At 52.0% G+C, this 14,439-nt stretch overlaps 1 protein-coding gene across 1 annotated transcript in view; it reads left to right on the top strand.

The window, feature by feature from the left end:
* Nup210 (nucleoporin 210) overlaps positions 1-14,439 on the top strand; it is a 96,316-nt gene that overhangs the window by 61,927 nt on the left and 19,950 nt on the right. Inside the window, exons 21-27 of the mRNA XM_004648050.2 lie at positions 8,363-8,491; positions 9,531-9,658; positions 9,757-9,892; positions 11,264-11,326; positions 11,480-11,659; positions 13,666-13,746; positions 14,155-14,286. Of these exons, the coding sequence (XP_004648107.1) occupies positions 8,363-8,491; positions 9,531-9,658; positions 9,757-9,892; positions 11,264-11,326; positions 11,480-11,659; positions 13,666-13,746; positions 14,155-14,286 (849 nt within the window). The remainder of the gene's footprint in view (positions 1-8,362; positions 8,492-9,530; positions 9,659-9,756; positions 9,893-11,263; positions 11,327-11,479; positions 11,660-13,665; positions 13,747-14,154; positions 14,287-14,439) is intronic.

Raw genomic sequence — 14,439 nt, forward strand, 5'->3', positions numbered from 1 at the left:
CCTACTGGTTGGTGTGCACCTTGAGTGACAGCCAGTCTCCCTCCAGGTGACTTTTATCACATGACAGTCAGCTGTGTCTGTCTGTGGATCTCTGTGCTTCTCTGACATGGATCTCATTGGGCCTCTTGATTAATATCATCTAATTACCTTAGGAAGTTTTGAGCCATTATTGCCTTGAAGATTTTTCTACCGCCTCCTCTCTTTATGGCTCTCCTATTAGATCTATGTTAGAGTACTTGATGCTACCCCACATTTCCCTATGGCTCTCTTCGTTTTATTTCTTCTTTTTTCTTTTTCTTTTCTTTTCTTTTTTTTTTTTATCGGAACCGGGGATTGAACTCGGCCCTTGTGCTTGCCAGGCAAGCGCGTATTCTACTGAGCTATCTCCCTGGCCCCTTTCTTTATTCTTTATATTACATAATTTCTCTCACTCTCTCTTCAAGTTTGTCAGTCCTTTCTCTTACAAGTTCAGGTTTACTCTTGAGCTTTCTAATGAATTTTCAACTCAGTTATTTTACTTTTTGACTTAGAAATTCCTATCTCATTCTTTCCTCTGATTTCTCTTGATTATCTTCTCTGTTTGATATAACATTGTTAAAATATTCTTTTACTTCTTTAATTGGTGTTTGGATTTTTTCTGTTTTTCGTTGAACATATTTACAGTGGTTATTTTTTCTGGGAAAACTGACATCTGTCTACGTCATAGGCAGTTTCTGCTTCCTGCTGTTCTTCTGCAGGCGGGCCGTGCTTTCCTATTTCTTTTCATCTCCTGCAATGTTGGAAACTAGACATTTTAGTTCCTAGATTACAGAAACCGTGACTACTGTTCCCTCAGCCTAGAGCTCACTATAATTTGCTTGTTTGCTTCTAGGGGAATGGTTTATTATGTATATAGAACACACACACGCACACACACACACACACACACACACACACACACACACCCTAAATACCCAACACCCAAAACTAAAGGCGTTTCAGCCCCTAGCTGTCTGGCTGCATGGCAGGGTGGCACAGCCGAGGAATACAGCAGAGGAGCAACAGTCTAGCAGGCAGAAGATGGCAGAAGCAAGCAAGCGACCATGGGTGACAATGGCAGGTTTTTCTGCCCTTTATCTTATCTAGATGGCTAGCCTTAGGATGAGTGCCAGACCTATTGGTAGACTAATTTAGTAATTGCACACCCTTAATCGCAGCACCACACATTCTGGACCCAGCCACATCTGAAAAAGCCCCACACGTGACTGCATGAGACTTGGGGCAACACGTAGGAGCAAGCCATAGCCTTCTGCCCCTGGCCCCCCAGTGACTCACGTACATCTCTATGCTAAAGGAACGTAATCCATCTCTAAGAGTTACCAAAGTCCTAACAACTTCAGCACTGCAAGTCCCAGTCCAAAGTCTCCTCTGAGATTTAAGGCAAACCTTTAGCTTCAAACCCCTGTATGAATGAAAATTAAACACTTCCAACATTCAGTGGTGCAAGATAAGGCGTTTCCATTCCAAAAGGTACAGATAGGGTGATAAAAAGGAATGGGACCAAAGCAGATCCACAGTTCAGCAGGGCAAACATTAAGTCCTGTATTTCCATGTGCAGCATCCTCGCCAGCCTGTGGCAAGTTGTGAACTCCCACGGGCTTAGCTGGCCGTGGCCATTCCCTGTGGCACTTCTGGTGGTTGTAGCTCCTATGGATTCTGTCTTGGGCTGGCTCTGATCCCTCCATGAAGTATTTCCTAGATGATCCACATTCCTGGATTCTCCAAACTTTTGCGGTTTCCACTGTACCTTTGGCTTCATATTCCTTGCTTCACACACTGCTCCCTCAGAGGTGTACTGCCTGGCCTCCCTGGCCTTCTTCTAAAATCTGGGTGGAAGTCTTCCTGAGCACATCACTCTTGTGTTCTGCGTGGACCTAAAACCAACACCATGTGGATGAGGCCAAGGTCTGCTGCCAGCTGGAGCAGTAGCCAGGCTTCCTTCTCTGATGGCTGTAGGCTTCAAGTGCCTCGGGAAGTCTCTCCCTTGCTAAGTTAGGAGAAGGGCAAAGGTGGGTCTTGTTTTAGGTAAGACAGATTCTTATATTTCCTCTACTTTTCAGATTTGTGTAAATAAACATCTCTCCTTTACTGTGAGTGGTCAGAACCATGTCCTGAGGCCTCAAGCGGTTGTGTTAGGACTGTCACCCGAGAAGGGGTAGGCACTAGACATCATAATGCTGTCAGGCACAAACTCCATCTGGCTTTTGATGTGCAGTGATGCAGCCACATGAAGCGTGACTTGATTTTGCAAGAGAAAACAGAAATCTCTAGTTGTTTGCGAAACATCCCTACTTTTAAAAAGTTCTAGTTAGTGAGGCATGGAGTGGTAGAGGGCTGTAATCCTTGCTACTCAGCTAAGTGAGGCAGAAGATCCTGAAGCCCAGGATATTCAGGCCAGCCTAAGAGACCCTGTGTCAAGCAAATGCGCGCGCGCGCGCGCACACACACAGACACACACACACAATTACATTCTAGTTCTTTTAGTTAGGCTTTGTTTTTAAACCTTCTGTTATGGTTTGTGTCTAGTTGTCCCCCCAAAGCCTCTTGCAATGAGCAGGTGTTGGACTTCTAGAATTTATGGTTATTCCATGATCCAATGCTGGGATTATGGGTGTGAGTACCACACCTGTCCTAGGGCAGATAGCCTGAAGGCACTAAAAGGAAAAAAACGAGAGGCTTGCTCACTTCCACTGCTCCTCCCTTTTTGCTCTTGCTGTTTTGCTATTTTTCACTACTACAAACTGCTACCTGCTCTCCTGTGCCACTCTGCCTGGGAGCCGGTTGATTATGGATTAAACCTCCATGAACTGTGAGCTAAATAAATGTTTCCTTCCTTAATTCAGGGCCTCAAGTATTTTGTCCCAGCAACAAGAGAAAAGTAATGGAGACACCTTCTAAGGCGTTGGCTATGTTCTCTGTCTTGTGAAGAGGCGCTTCATCCAGTGCACTCCCAGGGAAAGGGTACGAAGCAGGGCAGGATCGCAGAGTGCAGGGCCCCTGGGTGATGACACTGCGCCTGTCATTGGAGAGCACATCCCCTCACCACTAGGGAACAGTGTGTGTGTGGGGGGGGGCAGCTTGAGGAGGCCACATACCTGCCCCCACAGGGGATGTCCTGGAAGTTATTACTTCCTTTTGAGTCGAGGGTCTCACTGTGCTTCCAGGCTGGTCAAGCAGCCTTCCTGCTTTAGTCTCCTGAGTAGCTCAGATTACTAAAGTGTGCCACTGCCCCAGCTCCCTTAGTGATGGAGACCACTATGAAGCAGTTATGGAGGGTTCAGGGTTCAGATCTCTGTTTGGGCACCAGTTATCGGGTTAATAGTATCCTTTAGTTACTGTGGACGGATCAGAACTGCAATCTCCCAAGTGAGTGGATGGTGAAGGTTAAATAAAAGAGACAAATAGAATAATTACAGGGCTCCAGGAGAATCAAAAACCCTCTCACACCATTTGAGATTCTCCGGGCCTAAGAGAGATCTTCTCTGGGCAGCCTGTTTATTTAGCTATCAAACAAGGGAGGAAAATACTGAAGAAAGGTGAAAATCTCTCCAGGGCTTCTCCAAGTAAGGCATTGTGTTAATTTAGGAGAACTGTGTTATCTCCAGGAAAATCTCCACCCAGGAATGAGATGTCTGCAGCTACAGTCTTTAGTCCCTTGAGGTTGGGGCCATGTGTCCTTAGGGAGCTGTGGCCTTGACCTGTCCTTTGAAGAATCTGGCATCACAGGCCACTACAGGCCTCAGTCACTCTTGGAACCAGTGACTCATAGAGATCCCTTACTGCGAGTCCACTGCCCATCTCCAGACACAGGGCCTAGGCCTTGGGCAGGCTGACACGTAAACATGAAAAGCCAATTGGTTAATATAAATCCTGCTTAGAGCCACCTTGTAGTGGTCTCCATCACTCAGGATTTTTATTCCCTTTGTGAAAGAAGTAATTCCGCAGCCATTCTACCTACTGCCAGTTGAGGAATGTGCCTTGTCAAGCCCTTGATAATAAAAGGAAAACCTTCCATTGTAAGTGACTCTGAGTGCTGAAAATGTGCCCTGTCTTGCTGCCCTTCTAGAGATCAATCACAACACCTGTGTTATCTAGATGAGGCATTCAGGTTAGGAAAGGTGTGAATGTTGCAGGTGACACCTCATTGATCTGGTGCAGGGCAACTTGACTAAGCCTGTTGGGCAGACCTGTGTCTGAAGAGAGACACTTGTCCAGGCCTAGGAGTCAGCAGTGGCCTGGGCTGCCTCTGTAGGTGGCCAGCAGCTCTTTAAGCAGAAGCCAGGACACTTGTTGGAAGAGTCAAGGTGAGAGTCCAGCGCCAGAACTGAGTTCCTCCAGGAGAGCTTTGAGCCCCTGTGCAGTCCCAAAACCCTGCCATTCCAGATTATCTCTGGGTTGTCAACAGAAACAGATGGAGTGTCCCATGTTACACAAGGCCGAGGCAGAACTGTTGCAGTTCTCCTTCTGTCATGTGGACAGGTTACTGTCCCATCCACGTTGCCTTTGTGGGCTCTTATTGAATGGAACAGAGGGCCCCAGACATGTGTGGCCTCAGGACTAGGCTGGCACTGTGTTCATTGGCACCTGGCGTCTGAGAACTGCTTCTCACCCCGAAGATCCCATGCAGCATCTGACCAGCAGCTTCTGCTTCCTCCTGTCCAGGGCTTGTGGCAGAGCCCCACAACTCTAGGTGCAACCTGGTCCCATAACCCACAGGAAGGATTTTAGACAGTGTTGAGAATCTGTGATGGGTCCTCACAGCTCCTTCAGAGAGCTGCTTCTGAAGGACACATTCACACATTCTTTTGGCATTTTCCAGCTGCTAATTAGCCGCATTCTCATTTCCCTTAATCACAGACTCTAAGAAAGCCCACAGCCGTTCCTCACTCAGCTCCTAGAAAACGCTTCCTTCTTCCTTACTGATGCACATTCGGGACACAAGAATGGCCCCTGGGTGTGCGCAGCTTCCTGGCAGTGTCTCTGCAAGATAAGTGTGTGTCGTGCAATAGGGCTTTGGTGGCACGCTTTATGCCCACACAATGCACTGGGCTGTGTGGGGCTGTGATTACTTCTGCTTGCAAGGGTGCCTTTATTTCATTTTCGGCTGGCTGGCACAGAGGGGTGTTTACCTGATTTAAACTTATAGCTTCTGTCTTCTCAGCAATTCCCTGCATTTCAAGAGGAGTGCTCTGAGCAGAGCCTGCGTTATTGTAAGAGCAAGGGGAAGGAAGTGACCCACTGCACCGAGCACTTAACACTTCCAGTCAGTGTGTTGATTCAGCAGTGCTCCTGTGCCTGCCATACACCAGGAGCTGTGCTGGGTGCCAGGGCTACAGCAATGACCAAGCTGTGGTCTGTCCTGGTTCTCTGACAGGTGGCATCATACTGTTGTGGAGCATCCGGGTAGGTGCTTTGGGAGTGAGGCCTATGGGAAGTGGTGGCTGAGAGGCTATCCGTGAACTTGCACGCAGTGTGTCCGTGAGTCTGGCCTCTGGCTCATGGTGCATGCCCCCAGCCACACCCTCAAGGATCCAGAGCTGGCCCTCATTGGTGCCTTGATTTTGTACGAGTTCCATCATTCTCTGCGGGCTGTGAGGGCAGGGCACCCTGCACACAGTCTGACCCTCTTGCAGGCAGGGCATGGCTCACCACACAACACGGCCAAGCCCACCAGAGGAAATGGAAGCCAGTGGCTCCAGTGAGATTCAGAAATACTGGTAGGATCTTCACTCCTTTCCAGAGCACCCCTGTCAGGAGACAAGTTTGAGATGTGATCAGAGCCCAGGAAAGGGGGGAGCTGAGAGGACGCAGCCAGAACCTTGGGACCTGGTGAGCGCCTCCGGGTGTCGCAGCTTCTTAATGAGCAGTAATGCACTCGCTGTCTCCCAGCCGATGACAGGACTCTCCCTTGGGCTCAGTTACCGCTGACGTTCTCAGGTGGCACCTTCAACACTTAGAAATCAGGATTTGTTCTTGGCACAGACTACCCCGCCTCCTCTCTCTCCCAAGCATTCTTGTCAAGAAGCACCTGGGCCCCAGACAGATGGCTGGAGGAGCAGGGTGGTGTGGGCCACTTGTGCAGTCTGGTCAGACTCATGCCATTTTGCCACCAGCTGGCAGCCATGCCTTTGGCTTCCCCATATACAGCATCTGTCTATTGAGAAGCCTCCAGAGCCCCCCTGAGGGAGCTGATGGGAGCTGATGTGCGCCAGGATGTGGGGTAAGCCAGGCCCTCCTGCAACTGCAGCTTGACACCTTCCCCTGCTTCTGTCATCTAGAGGTAGCAAGACATCCATCCTCTGGGAAATGGAGTGGAAGAAGAAATGATTTCCCCACCACCATTTTATGGCTATGCTTGAAAAATGCGAAACAGTTCCTTGGTAGTGGGGGGGGAGGGACTTTGCCTGTATTCTGTGTGGGTCTGGTGGCAGTGGGCGCTCTGTAATTTCCTTCCCTTGTGAAGGACGTGCCAGCTTCTGACAGCAGCAGCTTCTGTGTGAGCATCGGATCAGGGCCTCACATTGTGTTCTCAGAGAAAGCTCTGCTCCTCCCTGTAATTTAGCAGTGGGCTTCCTCTGGGGGAAGTGTAATAATCATTCTCAGCAAACTCAGGCACCTGGTGGCTCCCTGACCACTGCTTGGCCTCCGTTTAATACCAAACTGGCAAGTGCAGCAACAACTCAGATCCCGTCCCTGTCATTTTGGAGCATAAGCATGGCTCTCACCCTGGGGTCTGGGCTGATCTACTGGAACCTATCTTAGGAAATGGCCCATGCACCCCTTGTCTGTGTGGCTGTGCCCCTGAGCTCTATTATGCTGGCTGTTGGTGGCTGGGCTCAGCTTGCCAGTCCTGCATGCCTCCAGCTTCCTGTGGGCTTGGGCCTTGCTCACTAGAGCCATTCTCTGCTGTCTCCTTTGCCTCCTCCCTTGCCAGGAGGTTCTGTTGTGGTGGCCCTGTTCCCCCAGGAAGTGGAGAGTATGGTAGAGGAAGCCCTAGACTGGGAGCCAGGCAACCTGCGCCTGGTCCCCAGCACTATCCATTCAAAGCCCTGTTCCTATCACATCATCTTGGGCTCAGTTTCTCCATGTGTCTGTCAAAGGAGTCAGGTAACAATCAGTACTTCCCAAGTGGATGCGGGCCTGTGGCCTTTGCAGAGCTTTCTAATGGAATTTCCAAGTCCTTCTTAGCTAAGCTCGTTTTGCTGCCTGTGATGCAGCCAGACAGACTGAAGCAACATCGAGTCTCTGTGCTTTATCAGAATCCCTCAGAGCCATGACCCTTTATCTAATCAAGGCACAGGCACAGGGGGCTGGGCTGTGTGGATATGCAGCTTCCTCCTGAGGTACCGTGGGCTGAGGACAGCCCAAAGGGGAAGGGTGAGTGGAAGAGATGCCGGCATCCAGAATGAATTACAAATGGCAGTGAGCCACTAGGATGGTGAGGGAAACCAGCACTTGAAGGTTCAGTTGGAGCCACCAGGTAAGGCTGGGACAAGAAGAGTCCCCACACCATCATTTTAAGTGCTAGGGGTGATCTTGTGAATGTTAAGCAAGTTGGACCACTGAGCGGCACCCCGGGTCCAAGAGTCCCAGGCTTCTCCACAAGGCCCGGAGGCAGGCAGGCAGCAGCTCAGAAGACCAGTGTGATGGAGCTCCAGGGCCATAGGGCAGTGTGCTGTGGGGTGACACTGCACCAAGAGGCTGCACCCAACCTGTGCCTAGCTCTGTGCTGAGCACTAGGCAGCTGCTAAAGAACTTTAGCCCAGATGTAAAGCTGTTACAGATGGCAACTCCTTTGAGTCCCCAATGGATTTTTACAGGCTGCTGATGCTGAGACTGTAGCTGGGCAGATAATAAACTGTTCACTGTATACCTCACCCTCCTTTCCCTGCTTATCTCCCCCAACACGTGAGACAGTAGGCTGCAAGCAACAACTCCATGCCTGGGTGTGTGACAGCCTGTGTGCTCCCTCACAGCCTCCTGACTTGTTCCTGCTTGCCCAGCTCAGAAAACCACCCCGGTAAAATGCATGCCCAGGCAATACGATAAGTGGCAGCAAACCTGTGTGGAGCAGAGGAATGTGTAACATGCAGATGCTTATTTTCTTCTCTCCATAAAATGTCCAGTTAGATCAATGTTGTCTCTGTTTATATTCCCAGCTCATGCTGCCTGGCCCAAGGTGGGCAGAACCCTGTTTGGGGTAGGACTGTCCTTGGCCTTGTGATCCCCAGATGACGGCCTCCCAGTAGGCCAGGCACTGCTCAAGGCTCCTGAGCAGAGAGGCATCCTGCAGTTCTGTGACCCAGCCACTCTTACCTCACAGGTGCACCCTTTGCTCCCGGGCTCCGCAACCCTCATGATCCACGACTTGTGCCTGGCCTTCTCGTCCCCAGCAAAGGCTATCATTCATGTCTCAGACATTCAGGAGCTGTACGTCCGAGTGGTTGACAAGGTTGGTGGAAGCTTCCTGATTCAATCCCTCTGCTGATCCATAGAAACTAAAAAAGCCCCACGGCTGTGACAGTGTTGTCCTCATGGCTGTTGCTGTTCATCCTGGTTTCACACTGTGTGGGAGGGGCAGCGTTGCATTTGAAGTTGTATGTCCTCATCCCAAGTTGACACACATTAGGTTTGGCAGTAAATTCTGCTCCAGGTTGGCTCTCCTTTGTCCTTGACGTGGGAATTTGTTTTCTCTAGCTCACGGTGGTGACTGCACAGCCAGGCACACACCTTGCAGAGCAGGAAGTTTTCCCCCACAATACAGGAGCTGGATCCTCTAGTATTTCAGGGGCAAATGAGTAAAACTCACTAATTCTAAGTTGTCTTACAAAACGGATAAAGAATAGGCATAGGTTTTTCTTTCTTGTAAATAGTTGGTTTTTTTTTTTTAATGACTCCAAACAGCTGAGCTAAGTGAAGCCAGGCTTCCAGAGCACTGCTGTCAGGTTTCTGCTTTTCTAAGTAGATGCAGTGGTTGGTAATGAATAGGGGAACATTGTGCAGCTTAGACTCCTCAGCTACAGTGTATTATTAGCTAGGAAGTGAGTATTTTCTTACCCAGCTTCAAATATTCCTCTAACTGTCCTATTTCCGCTGCTGATTTTCTTACTAGAATTCTCTGTTTTCATTAAGCCTTACTGCTCTCTACTTGCTGCAGGTGTGAGCTGTTGGGTCAGTGAGCATTTATTGAGCTCCTTCTGTATACCTGAGGCTGTTCTAAGCACTGTATCGCCCTACTTAGATTCTTAGTTTGTTAAGAATATGGAATAGAATCTGTGCTTCTCCAGACCCCAACCCTGGTGCACAGCAAGCATTTGGATGCTTTTTGTTCATTGGCTGACTGAGTCCAGATGTCATACTGGTTGAGTCCCCACGTTCTCAGGTCCCTAGGTTTTAGGTCAGCAAAGCTGACATAGTGTCATGGGTGCCACATTTGGGGAACTGGTCCACTGAAGAGATGCCACCCCCAGCCTCTGTCCCTCGTGTCACAGGTGGAGATTGGGAAAACAGTCAAGGCTCACATCCGCGTGCTGGACTCTTACAAGAAACCTTTTCTGGCCAAGTACTTCGCCTTCATGGATTTGAAGCTCCGGGCAGCCTCCCAGATTGTCACACTAGTGTGAGTTCCACCAGGGATCAGGGAGGACACCTCAGGGACAGCATGGGCCTGCCTCCACCTCTCCCAAGGAGGGATCCCAGTACTCCCCTCTGTTTCAGAGCCCTCGACGAGGCCCTTGACGACTACACAGTTGCATTCCTTGTGCACGGCGTGGCCATTGGCCAGACCAGTCTGACTGCCAGTGTGACTGATAAAGCTGGACAGAGGATCACCTCAGCCCCACAACAGATCGAAGTAACATGGGTTCTTCCTGGTGGGGGAAGTGTGTGCCTTTGGGATGGGCTGGGAGCAGTAAGCAGTCCAGGAAGCCACCACAGAGAGCCTGCCCTGGCCTTGGATCAGTCATGGGGTCTGAGGGCAGCACCGTAAGGGGAGGGCCGGCTGACTTTCACACCACTCTGTGATGCAGGAGGTTTGTGAGACTCTGAGGAGGGGTGAGGTTTATCCTATAGCCAGGGCACAGGCAGGGACTGTTACTGGCAAACATGGCCAAGGACGGGTACCAGGCACATGTTGGATCGCGAATGGGAGAACCCAGCTATCTGTTTCAATCTTTAGGCTGGGTACTTGGAGGGCAGTGGGTACCAGCCACAGGGGCCATGCAAGCATAGGGAGCTGAAAGTCAACGCCTGCTGCAGCCAGTTCTTGCATGAGGCAAGCTCTGAGGTCTCTGTGTGGTCTCTGTGTGTGACATGAGCCTATCACGTGTCATTCATTAGGTTTTCAGGATCACTGCACTGTAGCCAGAGACCAGGGCAACCATAGCCAGGAAACCCTGCCTCAGTACCTCCATTAGCAGCAGCCTGAGACTGGCTCCTGCCTGCCTCCACTGGGGGCCTGGACTGGATGGCCCCGACCAGCTTTGTTAGTCTGTATTCCCAAGCTAGGGGAGGCAGTTGTGTCTCCAGATGGAAGTGCACCTTCCTTCTACTGTGCAGAGGAATTCATCTCCACCTATAAATAGCTCAGCCTGCTAAACCACTCCTTGGGCATACAACAGCTTCTCCGCCATGCACAGCAGCACTCAGGGGGACGCCTGAGGAGGATGCAGGTCTCTGCCTTGCACAGAGCCAGTGCATTCACGTTCCTGTCCACTCTGGCTGCTCCCTCTTTCCTAGTCAGAAAAGGCCTCTGAAGAAGGGCGCTGTTGAAAGGCATTTTATCTCATTAGAAGTTTGAAGATTCTGACCGAAGCAACATTGGAAAGAAGAGTAAGGAGACTGTCGAATGCAAGAGCATCATAAGCCTGGACATGCACCAGTATGCCTGAAAGACTTGTCAGGTCCCAGACCCCAGGGCCCACTTCTTGCTCCAGACATCTCACGTGGGCCACAGCGTGTGTTCTACAAGTCCCCAGCAACACCGATGCTGCTGGCTGCTGACCACACTTTGAAAACTGCTGCTTAGGCTGCCGCCTCAAATGAACTAGCAGAACATGCCCCAGGGAGCACAGAGCCTCGGTTGACTGGGTGGGGTTCAGGCCACACCAGAAGTAGCTCAGGAGCTGCCCACACCCCTTGTCTGCCCCTTCTGAGGAATGCTGAGTGTGCAGTGTGTGTGGCCTCAGCTTGAGCCTTCAGGCCCTTCTTTCTGTCTCCACCTTAGGTCTTCCCCCCATTCCGGTTGATGCCCAGGAAGGTGACGCTGATTATCGGGGCCATGATGCAGGTGGGTGCTCAGGGCTTGTCCTGTCCATCTCATTCTGCACCCCTGCCAGGCCCCGGGGATGCAGCTTCCAGGGGCCCTGTCCTGGCTGCGTGACAGGTGGGTGAGTGGGCATGGACACAGGTGATGACAGTCACCATGACTTCTCACCCTCAGATCTCCTCGGAGGGCGGCCCACAGCCCCAGTCCAACATCCTCTTCTCCATCAGCAATGAGAGCATCGCAGTTGTGGGTGGCACTGGGCTGGTGCAGGGACTCTCTGTTGGCAACGGCACCGTGTCTGGAGTCGTGCAAGCTGTGGACGCAGAGACTGGCAAGGTCATCGTCATCTCTCAGGTATCTAATGCACTGCCAGGGCTTGAACCCTTCAAACCCGCCCTGGGGTAGAGACCTCCAGGGTGGGCATCCTGGGTGCTAGGCCACTGTGGCAAAGGGTGCAGCCCTTGTTACCCTTGCCGAGGGCAGCCTGAGCTTGCCCCTCATCAGGCTGGGTCTCCCCATGTCTCTAGCTGTATCACATGGGACACAACCTTCGAGTTCCCACCCAAGGGGGTTCCCAGGTGGCAACTGAGATGCAGGCAAATACTTTGGCTTCCCCTCCACCATCCTTGGGAACCCTCATGTATTGTGCTACCGTCTACTCTGCCTATGAGTTATCTAAGAAACCAGCCAGCAGCCATGGCCACCACGGCGCGCTCCAGGATGTCAGAACACTGGGCTCTCGGCACCTTTTCCTTGAGGATTTGAGTAGGAAAAGAAGAGGCACTGTGGATGGCACGCTCTGTGTGTGTGTGTGTGTGTGTGTGTGTGTGTGTGTGTGTGTGTGACAGAGGTGTGCACTGTCAGTATGGACAACTACAAACCAAGGGTTTTTTAAGACCTGGGTTTGTATTTCAGGGAAGCTAGAAAACCCAAGTCACCCATGAATGTCTTTTGCTCCACTGGAGGCTAAGTTGGCACCTAGTCTCTTTGCTGGCATGGGATCATTTCTGGATTCCTTTCTCAGTCACAGGAGCTGGAGGGCCAAGTCTGAGCGGTCTTCTCCACAGGAGTGCTGCCCCTACCCTCTTCGGTGCAGAGGCACCCATTTTGTTCTTTCTCAGGGTGGATGCTCTTTGGTCTCGATCCCCAGCAAAGCTGAGGGATGAGAAGCACAGGGCATGTGGGTCCCTGACACCTCAGCCCTCCATGATGGCAGGGACATGGCAGGAACTCCACTTTGTGGTACTCTCACAGCCACACCAGAAGCTGTTCTGCTAAGGACAGAGTGGGGTCACTCTCAGTGTTGCTGTTGATGAGGGCCCTTTCAGATGCCTGTCATCCCCGCCCCTCATCCACCCAGGAGGGCTCTGCTTCAGAGCATCTGAGCACAGATCCTGCAGGCCCAGGCGAGTGTGCTGCCCTGCAGGGGGCCACACGGCCCAGGGCTGACTTTGATCCCTCACAGGGTTCACTGCTGGCTCCTTTTTGCAGCAGTTCCAGCATTGCCCTCCAAGTGTCCCGGTTAAACCACAAAGGCTTTTGAAGTGGCTGGGCTCGATGCCACAATTTCTGTGAATTGATGTTGCAAAAACAGTACAAAAGCGTGGAGTATGGGACTGTCCCCTGGTGGTGTGCCTGGTGCAGACAGGTGGCCTGGAGAGTACAGGGCAGGAGCCCCGGAAGCCCTGCTTCCCTCGCCTGAAAGAAACAGTTTGGGCTTCAGGAACTGGCTTATCTTCCTCTCTGGGATCCGGGTGGCCAGAAGGGCAGGCAGCAAGAAATTCAACCAGAGGTGCCCAGCTTGAGTTCTCAGTGGCCCTCTCTGTTCTTCATGTCTGACCTTGCCAGGCCCCAGGCAGGGCTGGAGAAGGTCCTATGGTCCTCAGCAGCACAAGGGCCACCAGCTGAGTCTGAGAAGCTGGGTAGGTGTGCCCATGCTGAGCATGTGATTCTGAGGTTTCTGGTGCCATGGATCCAGCCAGGCCACAGAACCAGCAGTAGCCACAGGGAGGGAGGGATGGGGCGAGCTGTGAGAGGAGCAGAGGGCAGGAAGAACCCAAAGCAGCTGGTCTCTGGTCAGACTAATAGGAGTCAGTGGTCAGGATGAAGGACGGTAGCTGGAAGATCTGAGAACCAGCCCAGCAGAGCTGCCCAGTCTGAGAAGAGCAGACTCTGGTCTCTGTGCTGGGTCCACTGTGATGACCCAGTTGAGCAGCTGGGTCAGTTGGGCCCACACATTACAGAGCAGGAGGGACTTCCCCAGAACAAGCCTGCCCATGGCTGCTGCCCTCAAGCCTTGCAACTCTGAGCAGAAGCCCCAGCCTCCCCAGCCAGCCTGAACCCTGGGTCCGTTGTCCTAGGACCTTGTGGAGGTGGAGGTGCTGCAGCTTCAGGCAGTGAGGATCCGGGCTCCCATCACACGCATGCGGACAGGCACGCAGGTAAGGCAGAAGGTGGGCACTGGGGGTCTTGGGCTCCCACCCTGGCTTGGAACTCACCACTGGGATAGCACGGTTCTCTGTGTGAGACACTCCCACTTCCTCTGTGGAGCTGCCATTCATCTCTACTCAGCTCAGGCCCTGCTCCTCCACACTGGGTGGGTGCTTGTGAGGCTTTTCCTTCAGGCTTGGCATTCATCCCCGCGAGTCCATCTTCACATCCTTCCAGCCAGTGCCCACAGCCACCTCCCACACCAGGGGAGCTATGGCACGGGTGAGCTGTGCTACTTCAGGTGGCTGCAGACACCCCAGGGCCACAGGGGATAGTTCAGAACAGGGAAAGCTTCTTAGGGGAGAAGAGTCCCCAGAGCTGGGACTGCTGGTGGTTATCAGGCCTGGCTTCTGCCCTAGATGCCTGTCTATGTCACGGGGATCACCAACAGCCAGAGTCCATTCTCCTTCGGAAATGCTGTGCCAGGCCTGACCTTCCACTGGTCTGTCACCAAGCGAGACATCCTGGACCTCCGAGGGCGCTACCATGAGGTAACTACCTTGCTAGACCCCTACATCCCCTAGCTCAGGCTGGCTTCCTGCTATATCATCTCACAGGGCCTTGGTATTCTACATGCTCCTGGCCCCTTTCTGCCTTCCCTCTCAGTGCAGTGGGACGCCCTTCTCCCCTCACCAAGCACAGCA

The sequence above is a fragment of the Octodon degus genome, unplaced genomic scaffold (assembly GCF_000260255.1).
Source record: "Octodon degus isolate 3935 unplaced genomic scaffold, OctDeg1.0 scaffold00350, whole genome shotgun sequence".
NCBI classification, from domain to species: Eukaryota; Metazoa; Chordata; class Mammalia; order Rodentia; family Octodontidae; genus Octodon; species Octodon degus.